This window comes from Ciona robusta, chromosome 1 (genome assembly GCF_009617815.1).
Source record: "Ciona robusta chromosome 1, ASM961781v2".
NCBI lineage: Eukaryota > Metazoa > Chordata > Ascidiacea > Phlebobranchia > Cionidae > Ciona > Ciona robusta.
This window is the reverse complement of record NC_143235.1, coordinates 3,634,026-3,657,224: the sequence shown is the minus strand read 5'-3', so window position 1 is coordinate 3,657,224 and position 23,199 is coordinate 3,634,026. Positions and strand designations below refer to the sequence as shown.

Here is a 23,199-nt window from a genome sequence, read left to right as displayed (position 1 = left end):
ATAATAAACTTGGATAGTTGCACTTGAATAAACTTGAAATCACGTTTTACTTTCAATCAAAATACAGTGTTGACAAATACGATATTGGATTTAAGAATTTGTCAAATCGCCACTTTAAATAAAATGTCTTCTGTAAAATAAAAACAGGATTAAAATACCTTCATAGTTTATGTGGCTGGCGTTGGTGGAAAGCCACTACGGCACGACAAGCCCCCAGCCAATGGTAGTGGGTTTCTACTCTGGTGAGAAACCCTTGCGGGATGTTACTGTCCACGCAGGTTAAAGAAACCCCATATAGACAAAAATAGTACAATGCGCAGCACAACAAGAAGTACACCAAAATAAAGACAAAAATAGTAGAACGAGTGCAGCGACATACATGTGCCAAACATGCAATAAACACAACAGCTCAGTCATATCAGAAAAAGGACATGGTCTAAAAGTATTTAACGCGGACATAATCTTAGAAATATTGACAAAGAAAATATGGTTCAAATCCTGAAAGATAATCATCTGCAGTGTACACCATATTGAATGTCCGACCCCAAGAAGTCGAAGCCAACAACAGTTCCGCATGTCTTAATCAAAAGGTAAGTCGCTATATTGGTACCGCGATACTCTCGTCGTATCTTCACACGATATAAATATCGTCCGGATGTTACGCACCGCATTGACCGTTACAAAACTATGGCCGGTTGTTACGAACCGCATTGGCAGTGACCTAAATACCTATAGCGTAGCATCACTAGCGGCGGCGTCCACGCAACAACCTGACCGTGATGTAACTCAATCAAAAGTGACATATCCGCACCAAACGCGGGGTCATGACAATGCTCTGACCCATCGTATCGACGTCGTAGCGTAATTGTGACGTGGCCATCGTCCCAATCACGCTACATGACGTTTAAATATGAATTTATGGTTGTATATTTATTGTGGTGGAAAGTTTTATTTTACAGCATTATTTGTAAGATTATAGACGGGAAATGCAAGTTTATTTTACTTGTGCGCATATTATACTGCGTGTTGATATTACTCGAGTATTTGTGTACCAACATAGCGTTCTCACCAAGCGATTAGGACAATACAGAATCGTTGAAGGATTCGATCTTTGTAGACGAAGTACACAACAGAGTGTAAACAACAAAATCCGATCCAGCAAGATGTTCGCCATAGTTTCATTGCATATATTTCGTAGACATGCAAAATGCACTCTAGTAGTGACTGACTAAAAATAGCTGGCAACATTAGGCCCAGTAGAATAAAGTACAGCAACGCAGACAAGACACACATACAACACACAACTCATACTTATAATAATCAAACCTCAAACCGTCTATCCTTATTTACCGGCGTATTCGTCTTTGTTCTTCATCTGAAAACAAAAGTTACAAAACGTCATAGGTGTAAACGTCATAGGCGGTAACATTTTAAACAATATGTTTTTAATTTCTTAGATTTTGCTTTACTTGAACGTATTTAAAATTATTTCCTAAATTATTTCCTAAGTTTTGCAAATTGTTTTATGTTGTATAGTAACTATAATAAGCAATAATAATATACAATACCTTGCGCTTTTCTTTGGCAGCTTTATTTGGGGACTTTTCTGTGGTAGTAATCATTAATGTCTATTTGTATATTATAACGTCATTAATTACCTTCAATCTTCTTTTGCGCCATGGTCCGCTTGATCCTCTGTGACGTCACCTGACAAAGTTCTAAAAATTTCATACACCGTATTATAGCTTTCCGAAATGAAGAGAAATTTCCTCCCATTTTCAAATTACGTCGAAGAGGAATAATAAAAAGAACCAACAGCGTAAATTGGATAGAAGTGATAACAATACTCGATGAAACCAGTACGACTGAATTTCCAATATACATACAACCAGAATACGATGATCTGAAAGCATTACGATCACCGACCATAAAATATATAATATAAGCAACACCGCTGCCCGGTATGAGTAAAACACTGAAACGACTCAACGCTGTAACCAATTTCCTCTGAGATTGTGCCAATAGTGGGTTCGCATATAGAGCCCGCTGTCGCAACCAGAGCGAGAGAAACACCGAACACAACGTAACAACCTGAATAACATAATCGGATCTAAACAGACGGTCACACTGCTCGTCATATGTCGGTTTATATGGAAGGAGTGAAATAGTCAAAATAGAAGCGCAGCATCGTACAAAAAGCATAACAGCAGAAAGAAGAACGAAGCTGTACAAAACACCGCCATTGACATCGGCTTGGTATCTTCGCCTAAATCTATTCTTTCTGACGCCGTAAAAAATCAATCTCACTACTAACCATAAACTACATGACGCGATAATGGCCTCGATTGTCAAAGGAACAATAAACTGGATTTTCTCCGATTTCGGTACAATGGCGTCACCAGAAGCATTTATATTCGTGACATCATAGCTTTCAGTTAATACAGTCATACTGAAGAAATGAAAGTTAGGCGGAGTAAAAATTCGAATTCCACCGCTATAAAATGAACTATTATAACCAGCTACGATATGTCTTGGCTTTCACAGAAGATCCACGGTCTTGCAGTTCAAGTTTAACAGCATATCAAACACAACATAGATGCTTTGGAAATAAAAACTTCCCAGTGCAATATAAGCAGTTACTCGTATATGCATACCTCTAATAGGAGGACGAGCAAATAAGCAGCCATGAACTGTATAGGAAGTCGTGTGTATATTTTCCGGGAACCACTACGTATGGAGCAGCTTTACGTACCACATAGCAAATGCGTAATAACACGTAGTCGACGGCATTAAAATGAACTCCTTTACTTTATTTAGAACAGAGTACTATACGAGGCAATACTGCATCTCCAATGTCGGTAAAGGAGAGAGGTGATACACTCTCTCCCTCTTTCGCGAGTCGTTTCCGTTTACTATTGTAATCAAAAGAATCCAAGGCGTTTTATGTCGTTTTTCTTCGTTTTTTTAGGTTGTTTTAAAGTTATGGAAAAATAACCTTTAAAATAACCCTTTCCAAAAATAAATCTATTTCTAACAAACCGTTTGTTTAAACGTTTTAAATTAACTAAATTATTAAATTTCTTGAACAAGCGTTAAACTGTAAGCGTTAAATTAACTAAACTGGCCTATAATAAACTTGGATAGTTGCACTTGAATAAACTTGAAATCACGTTTTACTTTCAATCAAAATATAGTGTTAACAAATACGATATTGGATTTAAGAATTTGTCAATCGCCACTTTAAATAAAATGTCTTCTGTAAAATAAAAACAGGATTAAAATACCTTCATAGTTTATGTGGCTGGCGTTGGTGGAAAGCCACTACGGCACGACAAGCCCCCAGCCAATGGTAGTGGGTTTCTACTCTGGTGAGAAACCCTTGCGGGATGTTACTGTCCACGCAGGTTAAAGAAACCCCATATAGACAAAAATAGTACAATGCGCAGCACAACAAGAAGTACACCAAAATAAAGACAAAAATAGTAGAACGAGTGCAGCGACATACATGTGCCAAACATGCAATAAACACAACAGCTCAGTCATATCAGAAAAAGGACATGGTCTAAAAGTATTTAACGCGGACATAATCTTAGAAATATTGACAAAGAAAATATGGTTCAAATCCTGAAAGATAATCATCTGCAGTGTACACCATATTGAATGTCCGACCCCAAGAAGTCGAAGCCAACAACAGTTCCGCCTGTCTTAATCAAAAGGTAAGTCGCCATATTGGTACCGCGATACTCTCGTCGTATCTCCACACAATATAATATCGTCCGGATGTTACGTACCGCATTGACCGTTACAAAACTATGGCCGGTTGTTACGAACCGCATTGGCATTGACCTAAATACCTATAGCGTAGCATCACTAGCGGCGACGTCCACGCAACAACCTGACCGTGATGTAACTCAATCAAAAGTGACATATCCGCACCGAACGCGGGGTCATGACAATGCTCTGACCCATCGTATCGACGTCGTAGCGTAATTGTGACGTGGCCATCGTCCCAATCACGCTACATGACGTTTAAATATGAATTTATGGTTGTATATTTATTGTGGTGGAAAGTTTTATTTTACAGCATTATTTGTAAGATTATAGACGGGAAATGCAAGTTTATTTTACTTGTGCGCATATTATACTGCGTGTTGATATTACTCGAGTATTTGTGTACCAACATAGCGTTCTCACCAAGCGATTAGGACAATACAGAATCGTTGAAGGATTCGATCTTTGTAGACGAAGTACACAACAGAGTGTAAACAACAAAATCCGATCCAGCAAGATGTTCGCCATAGTTTCATTGCATATATTTCGTAGACATGCAAAATGCACTATAGTAGTGACTGACTAAAAATAGCTGGCAACATTAGGCCCAGTAGAATAAAGTACAGCAACGCAGACAAGACACACATACAACACACAACTCATACTTATAATAATCAAACCTCAAACCGTCTATCCTTATTTACCGGCGTATTCGTCTTTGTTCTTCATCTGAAAACAAAAGTTACTAAACGTCATAGGTGTAAACGTCATAGGCGGTAACATTTTAAACAATAATATGTTTTTAATTTCTTAGATTTTGCTTTACTTGAACGTATTTAAAATTATTTCCTAAGTTTTGCGAATTGTTTTATGTTGTATAGTAACTATAATAAACAATAATAATATACAATACCTTGCGCTTTTCTTTGGCAGCTTTTTTTGGGGACTTTTCTGTGGTAGTAATCATTAATGTCTGTTTGTATATTATAACGTCATTAATTACCTTCAATCTTCTTTCGCGCCATGGTCCGCTTGATCCTCTGTGACGTCACCTGACCAAGTTCTAAAAACTTTCCAACATTTAAAAACGCCTATTACTTGTAAAAGTAACATTGTGACGAAACAATTAACTTACGAAGTGGGCTCTTCTGTTGCGTCATCACCACTTCGTGACGTCACATCATCGATGTTTCTAGAAAAGATCTAATGTACGTAAGAATGCCATTTGTGGTTTATACATTACCAATTTTTTTGATCTTCTTGCTTCGCGCTCATAGCGCAAATAGAATTAGTATATAAGTAATGTGCCTTGCGTCGACGTAGAATGCGCATGGGGCCCCATGGAAAAAAGCGAAACGCACGCGTAGAACAACCGCATCGTGACGTCATAAGGGCGGGCGTGAACGAGCGATGACAGCAAATATGACGTAACAATATCACCGAAAGCGACGCGAAAATGAGGCGATGTCGTTCATGACTAATTGTGACGTATAGCGAAAGTATAGCGATTGTGACGTAAACCTATGTCGCCAGTCCGTACGTAATAATAAACCGTCGCACGTTTCTCGAAATCGACGTAAAAATAAAGTAAGATTAAGATCAACTGCAAGGCACATTAATAATGATAATAGTATTTAAATATTATAATAATAAAGACAATACTATTAAAGAATATGTTCATAATGATACAAATAGAAAAAAATACCGTATTAATAAGTAGTAGTAATTGGTAAAACTACAATAATTTGTTACTGAATTAATACTTAACTTAATTCTTGAAATACAATCCATAATAGTTGCAGAACCAACCTAAACCAGCCGTCCACGTAGTGTAACTGCCACGCATTGGAAGGCGAGGGTTTTGTAAGCGAGGGCTGCGCTAATCAACCAAAAGCGGGAGGAGGGGTAATCAACGTGAAACATTTCGTTTGAGGCATTTTTAGTGTTGTCTGATATTTTTCGATCCGCTAAAGGCGCACGTGAGCATTATTATCGAAGAAACACTTTCTGTGACGTCACAGCACTGTCTAGGAAGCCGCAAGAAACCAACCGCTAGGTGGCGGCAACGTTACACGCATAATACAGACCATAGATATTGCATTAAAGATGTATATGCCTTTGATAACTACATTAGAAGTATAAAGCATTGAACAATAAGAGCATAAGTTTGCCCATTTTAAAGAAATGAACTGAAGAGACTGGTATACAACACAACCTATATATTTTGCTGATGTTCAATTTATTAAAATCGTACAATAGCGTTAGATATAGGATAATCATTGTTATCCTCTACCGTCTTCGTGATTCATGTCTTCGGCTGAAAATTAAATTTGCTTATTAACATGGCGCATACTATTTTAATATCCTAATCTTTTTTATAAAACAATTAACAACCGTTTTTGTAGGTCGTGAGGATACAGTTTATAATACTTTGAATGTTCTTTGTGTACTACCAAATGCGACGAGAAAATAGAATGAAAAGGTATCCTACCTCCCCCCCCCACACCCTACTCTATGGGTAAAACCAGCTGGTTTGGTATCTGGAAACTTACATTCGTTCATTTCAGACATCAGTGCTTGATTAGGAGAAACTCTGCGACGGCGACGATGGTTAGACCAGTCAGAACTAGAAACAATAGTAGTTTCAGTGAGGACGAGAAGTCCGATGAGAAGCAAAAGTAGAAGTGCTGACTTGTTCATCTGTAATAAAATCATAATTACTACTAGCCATGCAAAGTACAATTCAATTACTCACGTTATTACTTTTGGAGAAGTGATTATAAATTGCAAAACTCAGCGCCTTTTATTACTAACGCTGTTCTTTTGTTATTTTCAATACATCTGCTTATAGGAGTAAAGTCTTTTTTTCTCAGTAAAATGAGGCGCACGATTTCGCAGCTCTGGTACCACTGATCAGTTCCTGAGTGACACACGAGTAGGTACCATATAAGGAATAAGAAACCTTATGTTGTCTTGCAGCATTACACAGTTTCAAATTAGATTTACAAATAAATATACGCTGTTTTCCCTCAATCTAATTCTATGACTCTTATCAATCATTGCCCAATCGTACGACCAGTTTAAGAGTTTGTGTTACACCAAATGAACAATGTATTTGCATATACAGTAACCCGCAATGACTGTGTTTTAAACTTAAACTTTTACAGAACAGTGTACAACAATTAATAATTTGCGTTAACTTGTACAAGGATGTATGATGCTATGTAGTATATACTGCCGATAAAAGAAATAAATACTTGATAAAAATATTACAAATGCATTCGTTTGTACGTTCGCCAAATAAACTGCGCATGTTTACAGTATTATGTGTTCTTAGAAAAGTAAGAAGCGAATCACAAAGACTCGGTTTGTTAAACGTATATAGGCAGTATGGTAACTAATACACAATTGTAAAGAAAATTGAAAAACTGCACATGTTTTTTTTTGTTTTACAATGCAATGCCAAAATTAAAAAATGTGCCACACTTTTTTCATAAACATAATAAATTTAAAAGATATAGTAGGTCGAAGAAAGATGGGACATTTTCATTTTCTGTTTTGATTTAGTATAAACAAAGAGTATTTACAAAAATATGTAACGGAGCTTACGCGAGTCAAAAGCAGCGCTGTGAATTGTTAAATACACGACCAGGAAATATGGGATTTGGGTGCTAACGGTATCTTACTTTATAGTACTTTACATATTCTGGAATTTAATTGTAAGCTTACAGCAAATTCATAATGTCTATACAAGTTCCTATATGCATATTTAGTAAAGTGGGGGGAAATGAGACCCTTAAGCATATATTGCCCAATATTTCCAAATTCAAAATACATGACGGTTTTTGAGTGATACCACGAATTAGTACTATCGTACCTTAATTAATTGACAACACTTTAAAGAAATATATTACCACATGCAAATTTTCGCAAGTAAATACAATACTATATGTACACTTTCGCAGGTAAAACCGTTTAGTAAGCCCAGCGTTTAACGCTAATGGTAAAAGTCAAGGCAGCTCAAACCTTGGCAGTGATTTTTCACGTGTTTAGAAATACGGTATCTTTATGACTGTACAGTTCCAACCGAAGTGTCATCTTAGGCTCTGTGTTCTTCTATTGGATACGGCAGCACGGTTTTGGAACTGCTACCAACTGGCTCTCCTAAAAGGAAGTTTTGTTTGTTACAATCAATCGTGTTTAATGTCACGGATATGCAGGGTCGTGGGATTAGTGTTTACAACATGTGCAATGCTTGCACGTTTTAGTTGAAGGTGTATGGTTAATATTTTAAACACAGTTCAAGAAAACTCTTTGAATGACAAAACACTGCTGAGCTTATAGTAGGATGGGGAAGATGAGACACCCCTTTTATTCTATTTTTTCGTCCCATTTGGTGGTATAAACAAAGAACATTTAAAGAATTATGAAACTGTATTCTCACGATTTTCATAGACACGAGTATGGGAGTCGTAAGGATACGTTTATATAATTCTCTGATTGTTCTTTGTTTACTACCAAGCGGGAGGAGAAAATAGAACAAAAAGGTGTCCCATCTCCCCCACCCTACTATACATACAACATACCAATTCCATTTCGTGCCATATAAGTTGATTGCGGCGACATCGTTAGTTCCATGTCGTGACGCATTTTTTCAGGATACTGGTGAGTGTCAACAAATTGCATGTTAGCGGGTCGTCTGGCAGCAAATCGGCTATCAATGTACCTTCTAAAACAAAAGATTGCATGTACTAGTCCAGGAATTGCATGTACTAAAAGATTGCATGTACTAGTCCAGGGATTGCATGTACTAAAAAGATAGCATGTACTAGTCCAGGGATTGCATGTACTAAACGATTGCATGTACTGATCCATTTTAAAAGTAGACCAGGAAAACCACGTATTTTTATGTTTGTTTTATGTGTAATGTAAAAGAAACTCGCAGACTTTCCTAGAAGCAAAGGTGACGTCATGGTGAACATAAATAACGATAGTTCGAAAACGGTATCGTTTTAAACGGAAAATTTGGAATTGCAGATCCCGCTCAGTTACCACATGCACACTAAATGTAAAAATGGCTTCATGTCCCATTCTAATTTGTGGGCATTATCATACCAATGACATGCTTTTTACGAATTACTTTTTTTTGACTTGGTCATGCCCATGACATGCATTGTTAAGACTTGTATTTTAGTGATCAACTATATACAACAAGTGTACAATTAAATATTATGCGGTTAGTTTGGTTTTAAATTGGATGTGACATATTAGAAAATATGTTAGAACAAAACTCAACATGTTGTGTATACGGGTCTACAATCATACGTTTATAATGCATTGTGTCGTTTATACCTTTTAGATTCAGAAACGTTGGTCCAAACTGCCCTAACAGGTACCCATATCAACTCTAGTGCAGCAAGTAGAAAGCAAATGGCACTTAAGATATTCATATATCGCAGAAATAAAGTCTTTTCCTGTTTAAAATATAATTTACGAAGATTAAGGAATATGTTGCAAAAAAATATACTGTTTAAATCTTTAAGAGAATAGTAGAGTGGGGAAAGTGGGACGCGTGGTAAAGTTAAAATCTTTTTTCAAAAATTATTTTTACGGAATACGTTGCAGCAACCACGCTTATTATACGGTGTAGCAACGACGCTTATTATACGGTGTAGCAACGACGCTTATTCCTACCAACTAAATGTAAACGTTTTAAACTTAAAGCAGGTTTTATCAACTGTTGTTTTGTCGCTACATCCTTTCTTTTCGTTTCTAAATCTTCGCTACCGTAATCGAAGAGACAAATGAAGTTTTTATTATTATTATTAACTTACCCATGCCCTTGACGTCCAGCAAGGAACAGAACCACCTTCCCCTGGTCGATAACCAATAAAGTGTTGTGCACAAGCTAGCGCAACTGAGTTAGTGGACCTGTCGCAGCGAAAGAATGACGGAAATTCCATCCAAATAAAAGCTACCGGTGATACAGGAGCACAGTTAGGAAAACAGGTGTGGTCCTGAAAAATATGTCGCCTAAGTAAAAACGTAGTTGTTGAACAACGTATGTATGATTCAATGCCATTTATCTATTATATGTTTTGCCTAATTTATACACACATCACACCACGTATTGAATCCATATTCTTCGGTTTAGGAACAAAACTTTTAAATACTATGCTGTATAGTACGGAGGGGGGGGGTGCCCCAATTTGGTAGTAAACAAAGAATATTTAAAGAATCATATATGACCGTATCTTCACAACTTCCATAGACCGTTGTTATTTGTTTAAAACACGACCAGAATATTTGGATATTATGTGTTAAAGGTTTCCATCTTCCCCCACCCTACCATATATATAGCGCTATCAACGTTATTGAATAAACAATTATACCTTTAACACAAACGCTATATATATATATATAGTGGGGTGGGGGAACATGGGACACCTTTAGCACAAAACATATAAATACCCTGGTCGTGTTTTAAACAATTAACAACGGGCTGTGAAAGTCGCGAGGACAAGGTTTTATAATTCCTTGAATGTTCTTTGTTTACTACCAAAATGTACGAGAAAGTCGAATGAAAAGGTGTCCCATCTTCCCCTATCCTACTATATGTTACGTGATAGGGGTGGTATTTACATACCTTATTGTAATACAGCGTAAATCCCAAATAGAGGAAGACAGCTTCCGTTACGCACTTCAGAATCGTAGTGACATAGTATGCAACGTGGATTGATTTTGTGATTGGAACCTGTAAAACAGTGTGATGGCATTTATTTTTGTTTTAGGTAGAATGGAACCTAGACAGGTTAAAATAATTTGTATACAGTATAGGGTGGGGGGAGACGGAACACCTTTAGCACACAATGTTCAAGTAACCTGATTGTGTTTTAAATAATTAACAACGGTTTATGGCAGTTATGAGGAAACGCTTTGCTAATATGTTGAATGTTCTTTGTTTACTGTCAAATTGGACGAGAAAATAGAATGAAATTGTGTCCCATTTTTCCCTACTCCGCTATATGTCTGTATTATATAAAACTGCCCAGTCGAAACATGAATATTTTAAGAATAAAAAACAAAGAATTGACTGGAAGATATCTGTCAGACTTACAATACACCTGGCAGAAATAGAATACAGGTTAAAATGTTATTCGTACTATAATGGTTAGAGTTTGGTACTGATCGGTATAGTGTAGAGTCGTATACAGAAATCCTAATATTCACATAGAGTAAACCAAACAGTAATTACGGTAATGTATCACTCGAATAAATGAACACAAGTCTACATAGAAGTATGTACCTTTTGGAGAACCCCTTTGCTGTAAACTTGCCTTGTCTTCACTTTCCCGACTATTTTAGTTCGCTTTATCATCTCCCGTTGGTTTTTCACAGGGTCGGTTTCAGGCTAACGGTTGAAATGAGTTTATAAGGTATAACTTATTATATTAAAAATTAATATATCGTTTTCTTTTTTTAGACTGAAAGCAATTGCGTTTTAATAACGAAATGGCAGGGGCGCTATAAATATTGTGTCACGGTATGCTATAAGAAGACAGATTAATCAACTTTATATATTTTTCAGTAGCTCACATTGTTTTCTTCCATTTCCTTTTCAGCAACCCGTAGTTTCTCGATTTGTCCACTCATGTACGTGGTGTAGAAATGGAAAACGGCAACCGGTGCGGACAAAGCCAATAGCTGCGTATACCAGAAAAGTTCACGTTAAAGTTAACTGCGAAAAGTACGCTCCATACTTTTGGTAAGAAGTACCATATAAGTGCCTATATGACATTTTAGCCAATGCGGTTTTATAAGAGTGTAAATATATGACACGTTGATTCTTTACTGTTTTAGTGGCAACCCATTTTACCTGAAACGACCAGAAACGTAAATGAGAAACTCGAGTAAAGGCATCAAAACAGGCGTTTGGGCAACCGCCTGAAGTTGTACTGCATTTAAAGTTGGACTGCTCATCTCCATACACTAAACATAAGCAAAGTGATTAAAACTACTGCGTAGAAAAAAGGCCTTAAAACGTTGTTTCACTATGCTCTTTGTGACTATAACACGCAAATACACTAGATCAGTTGTCCTTAATTTCAATTACACTAAATTAAACTGAATAAAGTATAGTACAGACACTGTACAGCTTACAATAACGTTACAGAAAAACGTGCCAGCCGTGGCGTGATGTAAGCAAGCAAAATGCGCCGCAAGTAAAACGCGAGCGAGATAAAACGATCTCTTTTTAATCGATCGGTCCAATGTTTAAATAGAAGTTACAGATTAAAGGCGTAATTCAAACTAATTTTGTATTGGCTGCCTATGTAGCGTAAAAAAGCCTAGTCACATGCTTATAGTTAAACTGGTATGTTCTTTTATGGTATAAAAAACATGTACAATACTGTAAACGCTTTTTTATACACAGAAATTGTCAGCAATATTCATATAGTAGGGTGGGGGAAGACCCTTTAGCACAGACACCTTTAGCACATATTCCTTAAATATCCTGGTCGTTCTATGGAAGTCGCGAAGATACACTTTTATAATTCTTTGAATGCTCCTTTTTTACTACCAAATGAGACGAGAAAATAGAGTTAAAAACTGTCCCATCTTCCCCCACCCTTCTGTACAAAGGCATTTGGGCCGTTATAAGTCGAACACCAGGTTTTTCTCCTACAACAGAGTTATTAGAATAAAATCTTACCAGCTGAACCTAAAGTAACAACCACAATGAGTCGAAACACGAACACAATGAGATACCATAGTTGTCCAAATACAGTGCTGTACTTCGTCACCTATAAACAACTCCAAATAAAGATATCTACGATTCGCAACTTTGGAAAGTATATAGTATCATGGAATAAGGTAGGATACTGTTAGCACCTAAATCCTAGATTTCTTGACCTTGTTTTAAATATTTTACAACGCTGTTTTAGAGTCACGAGGCTACGGCCTTATGTAATTCTTTGTTTAATACCAAATGAAGAAAGAAATGAAGAGAAAACATCTTTTATCTTGGAGAACAACATATCTCTCATTCTACTATAATATACTTTAATCAGATTAACAGTTAACTTGAAACAGATCAAATGTCCGGCATAGTCAAGTTATAGCGCCATATGTAGCAACCAACAAACTTTTTCAACGTTTGGCTGAATTTTTATCGGAAACTGGATTTGGTCTTTTTTGGGAATAATTTCGAGACTCCCTTGTTGTAATAAATCAACTAAAAATATGGAAGTTTGGTGACAAACCTGTTCAGTAAACTTCTCCAAAATCGTCCACATATTCAAATTAAACTTGAAACTTTACCACTCGCTAATTGATTCTTTTTCATTTACAAATTAAAATCAAAAATTTACTTTTATATTTATTAAGGAAGAATTTGATCTTAATTCTTGACTTTCTAATCTGCCTATATTCACTCCTGCCTATACTCACGAGTGAAAAGATGCCAGTCACGATGTGTCTTAATACTACATGCATGGAACGGATATGACGTCACCTGTGACGTGACAGATTTTTAATATCTCAGCGTTGATTTTCGTTTCTTGCGTAAGACGCTGAAAGGGAAATTCTGAATTGCTGGTATATTGCGTTATTGCTGATAAATATATGGTTTCCATATTATAGGTCATGTATTGTATTTCATTGTATTTGCCAAACGATGAGATTTTGGTAAAGAAAACATACAGTGTTTCTGGCTTTGTGTTCACGTAATGGAAAATATCAGTCGATATCACTGTGTATTGTCTATATAGGTATCTAGGAAATATGTAAGGTCAACGTTTGGGGAGAATCAATACAAATCATTGTTCTGTTTATTTAAAGTAACAGGCCGAATTCATTTATATTGTAAAATATATAGATACCGTATTTAATTCATTCTCTTTCCATTCCCATTTGCTCGTAAACAAGTAACATTTACCAAATTATGTAATTGTAGCTTCGTGATTTTAAAAGGGCAATGTTAAGTTTTATAAACACGATTAGGAAATGTGAGATTTAAATGCTAATAGTATCCCATCTGATTCCACAGTATTATAACAGTACTCATATTAAGGCACAAATGGCCTGCTATAGCTTTCGTGGTAGAAACCACTGAAGAATGAAAAAAACGAAAACGATCGCAGAAGTTTAGTAAGAATCTAGGGGATTTTTTAACCATTGTTTGTTACGGTATATAACAAAACTGTTTGTGTCAAGGATGGGTGCACTTCACTGGAGAAGAGAAGTGCTTTGCTTAGTCTTTGTTCGTTATACACCAGTTAGGGTGGGTGAAGAGTGGACACCTATAGCACATAGAACAGAATATCCTGATCGTGTTTTAAACAATTAACAACGGTCTATGGGAGTCTGGGGAATACGGTTTTATAATTGTTAGAACGTTGTTTGCTTAGGCTACTATCGAAGGAGACGAGAAAATAGACCGAAAAGGTAGCCATTTTTACCCTACCCTACTATATATAAACAGTGGTTATATAGGGACTATTTATAGTATGTTTGTAGAGAGATTGAAATATTGGTTGGCTCTGAGCGAAGTCCCAAGCATTACTTATGTCGGTATTTCTGTTAGTACCAGGGTAACAAGGTTCATTGTATGTTAGGTCGGGCGTGTCCTTATGTCGAAGAAGTGTGTACCCAGAAAAGGTACCGCTTTTCTGTAAAGTTTACAAGTTAAAGTGGGCTTTACAAAACTTGTATGTAAATTAGAGAGGAATTCATGTTCCAACCAATAAAGAACAGTGTGTTTGTTCAACTAATATGAGGTATTGAGTTACTCGATATTCAAACAAAACGTCGTGTTTGTGCTAGGTATTGTTCGTCGCAACACCAAGCGTTTAGAAATGAGTAACTTTAGGCGAGGTAACTTTCAGCAAAACATCATGAAATGTATAATTTATCAAAGCAGAGTTTATGGTAATATTTGTATAAACTTACCATTTCTGTTTTCGAAACTGCAGTTAATATTTAATAAATTGAAAGTAAGTTACGTCCGACCTATTTAAAAATGGTGTCAATAACACAATTGAGAATTTTGTTATTGGTTTTCGTAACTCTCATCTATTGCTCAAACTCGGCTGTGATCTCTGTAAGTGATGAAACCGACAATCAAGTTCTAAATGTGATCTTGAGGATCAGAAATGAACAGTTGAATTGTGACTACAACGAATATTACGACTTCACTGTACAACGTTGTGTTAGTTGCAGTGATCTATGTGACGAACCCAACAAACAACGGTCATGTAGTGTCCTGTGTCCAGGTGAAGTTCAATTAGAAACGAAAGCGGTTGTTTTATATTAGAATATAGCTTGTAAACCTATAAGTGCTGAAGTCCCAGTTTGCATAACTGCGTATATAAACCACTGCTTTGTGCAATACGTTAAAACAAACATTTCCTTCTGTTTAGGTACATACGTGAGCAAATACATTCTACAAACTGGAGAGCAAAACGATGTGTTCAATAACAAACAACAAATTGTAGAAAAGCAAACAATGGAAAACGAAAATAGTGTCGCAAAACAAATAACCACTTTACGCTACGCTATTTGGGTTTGTCTCATATCCGTAATCACACTGTTTATGGTTTGCATAACCATAATCATATTCACTGAATTTAAAAAACCCCAATGCTGTAAAACTAGCAAGTGCCCAGCAACAAAACAAACACACGAAAGAAAAAGTAATGAAACAAACACACAAAAGAAAAAGTGCCGAAATGTGCAGGAAAAAAGGGTGAAATCAGACAGAGAAAGGCTGGTGCAAGATGTCTGAACAAAACAATGTGTATATGTGAGTGTATGTACTGTATTTAACTACAAATAAATAGCTTGTAGAAATGGTTCGTTCGTGAAGAGCAACACTTCGTTGAGGTGAAGTCAATTTGAATGGCGTTACTTTTATTGGTAGTTTATAATGGTACCCGCCGCAGTTGTCCCATTCTAGTGAACAAAGGTACAGAGCCCAAACACTTGAGAAAGTAAAGTATTCGTGAAGACCACTCTAGCTTTCATTGTGTATAAGCATACAGTAAAAGGTAAATCACAATGGCTCTAAAATACACTTTTCATAAGTGATCGGATATCGATAGGGTGAATATAAATAAAAGGTATACATATCAAAAGAAGATGTTTTCCAAAGATTGTACTATCAATACGGACGACTACAATACTTGAAATATAATAATGGGGGAACAGAGTATGTTGAATTAGGTGGCGCAACACAATACAAATAAAATTCAACCTTGTCTTTAATATCAACACCAGTTTCGCAGGTGTCGAAATCTTACATGTCGGGTCCTGCTATCAATAGGTTCCAAGATCGTCTACCTCAATATAGAAAGGTGTAGGCCCTACGTGTCAACTTGGTAAGAATAATTGATATTTAAATACTTAACGCACAAAGTAACCCAAAACATCCTCAAATATCAAAAGTTAATATTAAGTGTTTGTGCATTCACAGCCGACAGCATGTGTATAGCTTAGAGTTAGGAGCACGCGTGATAATCCGCACACAATTGGTCTTACCAAGAAACTTAACAGTTCAAAAGAGAATAGTTCCTATCAAGTGTTACATATGCTTTGTATGGATAATGTTTGCATCTGAAAGCAATAGAAATGCCGAATTAGCAAAATGGATGTTCTTTGTCATTTATGGGCATTAAAAGTCTTTTTAACTTTTTCTTTAATTGTGAAACTATCTCAGAATTCATTTCATTTTTTTAGATTAAAGTATCCTCATGCAGATTTCATAAGTAAATTTTAAATTTGTGAGAACAAGGGACGATTAAAAGCGCGAAAATGCAAAACGGAATCACATAATGCTTGGTGTATTACACTTTTTACGTTCTTCTAACTCTTCTAGAAAATTAAACGGACTATATGGACCTAAAGATGTTTCTGAGTTACATTACGAACAATTTGCATGGTGGGGGTTTATTTGGATTTGTTTGAAAATATGTGGCCCTTCATTCTATACCAGGCTGTTATAGAATGGTAAAGGACGCTTATAGGCCAAAAATATAAAAACCTCACTGTTTAAACCGACAAGCCGCATGTATTTTAAAAAGATTGTGCAAAAAAGAAACCACCAAAACAAAGCAATTAATATAAAGAGGAAGTAAAAATAGTTTAAACGTCGAATTAAAATCTCTATAAAACACCAAGAGCTTATTGCTGCCAATTAGTTGGCAGACTGTGGTTCACGAAACAGTGTACTATACAATTAACATATGTTTCTGGATACAATTTCCAAAAACTTTGAAACCAACAGTTCGAAAAACGAAAAAGGGAGTTTCGTTTTAATTTTGTGGCGTATTGATCCTTTATTATGTTGTAACTTTACGACTTTTCATTTAGTTTACAGATCAAATCAACATGAACAAACAACTTATCTTGCTGCTTGCGTTGTGCCTTATTCAATCGGGCTCTGCTACTTGGCCGCAACCAACACCTGAGCCTCCAAGCATTTGGCTTATAACTGGAAGAAGACGTCGCCGATGGAATCAAGAACCCATGTAAGTTTAGATTATTTAGCATATTATTTGAACTATTGCAAACCCTGCTTAAAGTGTAGCGATGCGCCTAGATGCTACTTTTAAATTTTAACAATGTGCTATAATGTTAAAATATATTTTTTACCTTTACAGAAGCAGCTCTATCGAAGAGGAAGACGCACTCATGAATGGTAGGCATTTGTTGTTTTCATCTTTATTGAGTTGACTCCCAAAACCTGTATAGTGTATAAACGTGTTTCATCAATACTTACAGATCTCCTTAACGAGTCATCGTAGATCTCACACCGAATCCAAAGATCGACAGACTGTGTGTGGTCTTAATATTGGAAACAGACAAAAATAAACCATAGTTTAAAATAAGTTTGTGAATTCTGGTTCGGTTATCTTAAAAGGAACTTTTCCGGCGCCGTGGTAAAGTGGTTTGCGCACCTGCGTCTAACCCAGATACGTCCACAATGGTTGCAGCAACGAGCCTTGAACCCATTCACTATATGGGTTCAAGGCTCGTCGCTGCAACCATTGTTGGCGTATGTGTCTTTAGGCAAGGCACTAAAAGGAAATTGCCCCAACCCAGTGGTCAACAATTGGTTGTTCGAATTATCAGCCATACACATCTCCAAAAAATAATCACCCACAAGGTAACACACATGGTAACTCGTAAGCTGGTTAGTGTCGTTTCCCGGCCACGCGAGGATTAAGTAAGTTACATTCATTTATTCATTCATTTAACTTTCCGTGTAGCTGTATAAACGATTGAATTGTGTCGAGCAGTTTGAGATTTTTTCCACCTATTATATTAGGGTATAATTTAAAACTATTCCCGTTAATAGTGAATATAGACCAAGGGCAGACGCGCTAAGACGCTAAACCACTGTGCAGCGGCACGGGAGAAACGATTATGAGTAGATCTAGCCTATACGTGCTGGTAAAAAGCCATATCCTCACAATGGGTCTTACCAAGAAACTTTAAATCGCAGACAAAATATTTCCTTAAGCAGAACTGCGTGTTGTTTGAGCAGAGGTTGTCTAACGTAACCCACCGAAAACAATACAAATGCCAGTTTAGCAAAATGGACGCTATTAAACTTATAGTCATGCATTACAATTTTATAACTCTTTAATCTTTACTTTAACTGGGGCCCGATTTGGCATTACTTTTTAGTTTGAAACGATTAACATATTTCATGAGAAGACCGACAGGGTGTTTGATGGATAAAATAAATTGGTCTAAATTATTCCTGCTGTGTATAATCTGAATGAATGCATGTAACTTACTTTATCCTCGCGTGGCCCAGAATACGAGAGTCGTTTTCGTTATAGCACGGTTGTTCATTGTTTAGCATACTCTGCTTGGATATTATTATGTGCTAAGGGTGTCCCATCTTACCCAATAAATATCCCGATGCAGACATCATACTTAAATCAAAGAGATTAAAAGTTTGCTTAATCTTTCTTTCTCTTTGCTTATATTCTAAATTTGTGACAGGGGATGGTTGAAAAACGCTACCGCAAAGATGCAAGCATGAATCAAACGCTTTTATATTGAATTTCTATTTTGCCTATTCTAATTTTACCAGTAAGATTTAAATGTCTGTGCATTTAACACACACATATATAAATAGACTCACGGTTTTATATTGAGTGAATTTTCTCATTCATAGATTAGAACAATAGCGACTATAGTCGCAGCAAAGAGATGAAACTTTTTAAATCTATTTGGTCGCAGTACGTGCCCAACAAAGTACAAAGGTAAAAATGAAAGAGAGAAAGAAAAACAACGTTCGAGAGAACTAGTGTGCACTGAGCCAACGTGCATTGAGCATTGTATCTTTTTAAGTCATGCACGTGGGTCATGCTCATGCTTAGGTTTCAAATACTATATTCTATATTTCTCGTGCTTACGTACAAAGCTTTTTTGTTTAAAACATAAAGTGTTTATAGAGTCCCGTAGAGTTTGATGACAGGAAAACACCAATCTACCTTATAGGTAACTTGAATACCAATAAAAACTCCTTTCCTATGGGTTTCCTGACCCGAATGTTGTTGCATAGCGAAACCAAGCTTGTTATTGTTGTTCGCCATGACCTTAAAATGGGAGTCGGTAAAATAGCTGTACAAAGTTCACACGCCGCAATTAGCGCATATACTCAGCTTGCAAAAATTGATAAGAAATTACTCCGAAATTGGAAGCTCGGTGGCCAGCCGAAGGTAGTCGTGAAATGTCGGGATGAAAACGAATTACTGGAATTATATAAACGCTCAAAACAATTAGGAGTGAACTGTGTAATAATAAAAGATGGTGGGAGAACGCAGCTAGTTTGTGGTACAACTACTGTCTTAGGTATAGGTCCTGCAAATGTGGACGACGTTAACAAAATCACTGGACACTTGAAACTTTTGTAAAAGGAGCAGCGAAATGGTCAGTGTAAATAATTGGCCATTATGTTGGCAGGAGTCAAAACCTATATGCGGCAGTGGGAGCCAATATTTTGTTGCCCGAAACGTGGTTGAGAACGAAAAAAAACAAACAAAGATATATATACCTATATCTTGTGTTTATTAAAATCAATGTGAAATACTGTAATTCCATATTTTATTTTTATAAATTTGTGATATATTCAGTTTTAAAGTGGTTACGCTGATTCTTTGAGCGAAGTTGCCGGAATTTGGTAGTGGGTTGGATTTATAATGAATTGGATTTACGTTTGTTTTATTTAGACATGCTGTATCTGTCCGAAGTGGTGTAAACAAAAGTAGGTATTATCTAATTGCAAATTTAACTGTAATAACACTAAATTCTCATAATTCAAGATTATATCTAAGTGTTGTTGTATAACTGCAATTTGCGTTGACATGTAAAACTGTGTATAAACAATACTTTGTTCAGTAGATAACACATTCTTTTCTAGTATATATATATGTGTTAGTTAATTCAATATTATAATTTTTGATACATTTTTAGTTATATTAGGGGAATACGGTATGGCTAATGTAAGTGTTGGTGGAACTAATTTAAACATAGCTGGCTTGTTAGTGAGTGTAGTTTGTGGGGTTGCTTGTGGGTGGTTTTTACGAGGGTTTAAAGACACATCAAAAAATGAGGAAGAAGAGGAAGACCCTGATGCAGCATCATCGGATGAGGAAGAGTGGGAGAGTGATGATAATGGAGATGAAGATGCAGGAGGATCATATAAGATGGTTATCGTCGTGAGGCAGGATTTAAAGATGGGAAAAGGGAAAATTGCAGCGCAGTGCTCCCATGCTGCTGTTGGGGCATATAAGCAGCTTAACAAGCATAAAAAGTCGACTTTAAAAAGCTGGGAATATTGCGGACAACCTAAAGTTGTTCTAAAGTGTCAAGATGAAACTGAACTGTTGGCATTGCATCAGCATGCTGCATCTATTGGGTTAACTGCAACTGTGATACAAGATGCAGGTCGAACTCAAATTGCTCCGGGTTCTCGAACTGTATTGGGTGTAGGTCCAGGAATAGAGAGTCTTGTTGATAAAGTCACAGGGCACTTGAAATTAATGTAACTTGTGAAACATTTATAAAATTCAAGGATATTTGGAAGTCGCACCTCTTTTTACTAGAGTCCACATAGATGGGTTTCTGTGGAACTAATGGAGCGACTTATACATTTTACCGTACAGTACTGTTACTACTGTACAGTACTACACTTGGTAGGCCTACTGTAAACAGTGTAAACATTATTTTTATTGCATTATCAAACACATATCTATGATTTTTGGGTGCAATCTTTAATTATACTGTTATTCAGTTAAATCATCATTTTTTTTATGAGTTGAAGTTATTTTTACTTGCATGTGGTAAAAAATTAAGGGGTCGGCCAGTATGGCTTGTTAAACAACAATTGGTTGAGCCAGTTCCAGTGCTTTTTCATGACAGTATGTTATGTTTACAAATTAAGGCATTTATCCATTTTAGGAAAATATAAGGTTTTGTAGAATTTATGAACCAAAATGGTTAATGAAGTGAAAAAAATGAAAAAGAAGAAGAGAAAACATGAGGACTCCGATGCAGCTGTGGAAGATGGGATTAAAAGGAAGAAGAAAAAAGAAAGTGTTGAGAATGGAGAGAAGAAGAAGAAAACAAGTTCTGAAGATCAAATATTGGATGCAAAACTGAAAAAATGTAAAAATGATGATAAAACCATTAAGGAAGATGTGTTGGGGGACGGGATATTGGATGTTACTTCTGAAGCTGCGAATCAAGTTTACAAAAAGGAGAAAAAGAAGCGGAAAAAGAAAAAACTTAAAGAAATGAGTAATTCTCAACTTGTTGAGGAAAATTCTGGTGCAGTTATTACAGCAGACGATGAAAGTGTTTCTGTAGGTGAAAAACCTGTTAAAAGTAAAAAGAAATCTAAAAAGAAAGAAAAGGGGGATATATTGAATGCAAATGTAGTTGAAAAAGAAGAAAATGTAATGGATAATCAAACTATGTCAAATTGTGAAAATAAGGTGAAAAAGAAAAAGAGAAAAAAGGGAGAACACTTAGATGTTTTAGATAAAATAGAAAATGGTCAAAATGAGACAATTGGATCTAAAAAGAAAAAGAAAAAAAGTAAAGAAAAGAAATCTTTAAATGGTGAAATTTTAACACATTCTGAACCAACTGACAATGGTAAACCCGTTTTAAAATGTGAAGAAGATCAGTTGAATCAGGAAATTCAAAAGGAACCGACAGAGTCTACAAAAAGGAAACTGAAAAAAAAGAAAAAGGGAAATTTCAAAAATACGAACAAAGAATTAGATTCTGCTGGAGAGAATATGGAAAAAGAAAAAGTTACTTCTCATGATGTGAATAAAGAATGTGGTAAAACAAAAGATAATTCTTCAGATGGTTTAATAACTTCTGATAAGCAGGTAATGTATTAATATTTAACATTGGTTGTGAGTGTATCATGCAATTAATATTGAGACTTTATTTTTCAGCAAGAAACCAAGTTAGGACAGTGGTCTACCGCCAGATTTAATGACAACAACAGACAAGAGAAGTTCTTGCGTCTTATGGGCGGTAAAAAAGCAGTGGGCAAAAAAACTGGTTTGTGGTCAGGAAAAACAACATTTGCAAACGCTGCAATGGACCAAACTGAATCTAGAAAACTGGCCACTAAATTGGAGGGGCAGTTTCAGAACGCACTTGAATTTAATTTGCAGAAACGTAATGAAAATAATAGAACAAAGGGTCTTGGTTTTGTTGAAGATCCTGCTAAAGGAAAGAAGTTTCATATTGATATTAATAAGACAAATTCAGTAAAATTTAACTAAGAATAAATTTGTTTTGTGGTGTCATAAATACTGATGTTTTATCTTTTCGCTACCTGAGTTTAATTTCCAGTATCTTGTAAATGAGTATGTAGAACTACCTGAAATGCAATATTTCAAAGAAGTAAATGGTTTTGACGTTCTATAAAAATGATTGTTGCTACTACAGGCACCAAGTCATTATAAACATAGGGTAGGCAAGGATAGTTACACTTTACACACAACAAAATCCGGTTAAACTAAGTAATAACTTAACCACTTACCTGAAAATGCATTTTAATGTAGACAGTTTTTTCAAGGCTTGAAGTAACTTGATAGTTCTTGAGAGGCAATAACTTTATAGTTACATTTTTATGTTAATTTAGTTTTAAGGTGCAATTTACTAATGCGTTTAAACTTCATACAGAAAATATGAGCAAAGTTAATACAAAAAAATTGTAGGCAAAATGAAGAATTTGAAATTGATGTAATTTGATTTAGTGTTTATAAACCACCATAAAACCAGATTTTTATAACTGTAGGTATTTGCTAATTACGAATGTATTTTTAATGGATATCCACGGAACAAAAAATTGTGTTAAAAATACTCAAGAAAAAAAGTCACAAGTTA

The 23,199-nt window shown here is 35.9% G+C and overlaps 5 protein-coding genes across 9 annotated transcripts; 3 read left to right on the top strand and 2 right to left on the bottom strand.

Moving 5' to 3' along the window:
* Nucleotides 1–1,238: 1,238 nt before the first annotated feature.
* Nucleotides 1,239–6,661, bottom strand: LOC149741530 (uncharacterized). 3 transcript variants are annotated; one of them, XM_089893937.1, is made up of 8 exons: nucleotides 6,527–6,661; nucleotides 6,324–6,471; nucleotides 4,907–6,088; nucleotides 4,775–4,834; nucleotides 4,685–4,722; nucleotides 1,659–4,500; nucleotides 1,569–1,606; nucleotides 1,239–1,375 (listed from the first exon to the last, which is right to left on the bottom strand). In XM_089893937.1, exons 6-8 carry the CDS (start codon nucleotides 2,446–2,448, stop codon nucleotides 1,343–1,345), a joined length of 861 nt encoding a protein of 286 aa, XP_089750063.1. In that variant the 5' UTR covers nucleotides 2,449–4,500; nucleotides 4,685–4,722; nucleotides 4,775–4,834; nucleotides 4,907–6,088; nucleotides 6,324–6,471; nucleotides 6,527–6,661; the 3' UTR covers nucleotides 1,239–1,342. The 3 variants fall into 3 exon arrangements, with proteins under 3 accessions (XP_089750063.1, XP_089750069.1, XP_089750077.1); XM_089893943.1 differs by having other exon boundaries at nucleotides 6,535–6,642; XM_089893951.1 differs by lacking the exons at nucleotides 1,239–1,375; nucleotides 1,569–1,606; nucleotides 1,659–4,500; nucleotides 4,685–4,722; nucleotides 4,775–4,834 and having other exon boundaries at nucleotides 5,992–6,088; nucleotides 6,527–6,660.
* A 648-nt stretch (nucleotides 6,662–7,309) lies between these two features.
* On the bottom strand, nucleotides 7,310–13,241 carry LOC149741529 (gap junction beta-2 protein-like). The gene is made up of 10 exons (XM_089893863.1): nucleotides 13,035–13,241; nucleotides 12,485–12,575; nucleotides 11,648–11,760; nucleotides 11,368–11,475; nucleotides 11,078–11,182; nucleotides 10,418–10,525; nucleotides 9,606–9,788; nucleotides 9,124–9,245; nucleotides 8,358–8,500; nucleotides 7,310–7,935 (listed from the first exon to the last, which is right to left on the bottom strand). The coding sequence occupies exons 1-10, from the start codon at nucleotides 13,065–13,067 to the stop codon at nucleotides 7,871–7,873; spliced, it is 1,071 nt and encodes a 356-aa protein (XP_089749989.1). The 5' UTR covers nucleotides 13,068–13,241; the 3' UTR covers nucleotides 7,310–7,870.
* A 1,097-nt stretch (nucleotides 13,242–14,338) lies between these two features.
* LOC149741528 (uncharacterized) lies at nucleotides 14,339–17,657 on the top strand. 3 transcript variants are annotated; one of them, XR_016387369.1, is made up of 6 exons: nucleotides 14,339–15,044; nucleotides 15,192–15,818; nucleotides 16,048–16,148; nucleotides 17,140–17,297; nucleotides 17,430–17,467; nucleotides 17,551–17,657. XR_016387369.1 is itself a non-coding variant. In XM_089894018.1 (3 exons), exons 1-3 carry the CDS (start codon nucleotides 17,158–17,160, stop codon nucleotides 17,571–17,573), a joined length of 201 nt encoding a protein of 66 aa, XP_089750144.1. In that variant the 5' UTR covers nucleotides 17,140–17,157; the 3' UTR covers nucleotides 17,574–17,657. The 3 variants fall into 3 exon arrangements, 1 of the variants encoding a protein (XP_089750144.1); XR_016387370.1 differs by lacking the exon at nucleotides 16,048–16,148; XM_089894018.1 differs by lacking the exons at nucleotides 14,339–15,044; nucleotides 15,192–15,818; nucleotides 16,048–16,148.
* Nucleotides 17,658–19,091: 1,434 nt separating this feature from the next.
* Nucleotides 19,092–21,256, top strand: LOC149741527 (peptidyl-tRNA hydrolase 2, mitochondrial-like). Its single transcript, XM_089894041.1, has one exon. The coding sequence runs from the start codon at nucleotides 20,280–20,282 to the stop codon at nucleotides 20,832–20,834; it is 555 nt and encodes a 184-aa protein (XP_089750167.1). The 5' UTR covers nucleotides 19,092–20,279; the 3' UTR covers nucleotides 20,835–21,256.
* A 25-nt stretch (nucleotides 21,257–21,281) lies between these two features.
* On the top strand, nucleotides 21,282–22,740 carry LOC149741526 (uncharacterized). Its single transcript, XM_089893758.1, has 2 exons — nucleotides 21,282–22,187; nucleotides 22,257–22,740. Exons 1-2 carry the CDS (start codon nucleotides 21,282–21,284, stop codon nucleotides 22,590–22,592), a joined length of 1,242 nt encoding a protein of 413 aa, XP_089749884.1. The 3' UTR covers nucleotides 22,593–22,740.
* The last annotated feature ends 459 nt before the right edge of the window (nucleotides 22,741–23,199 follow it).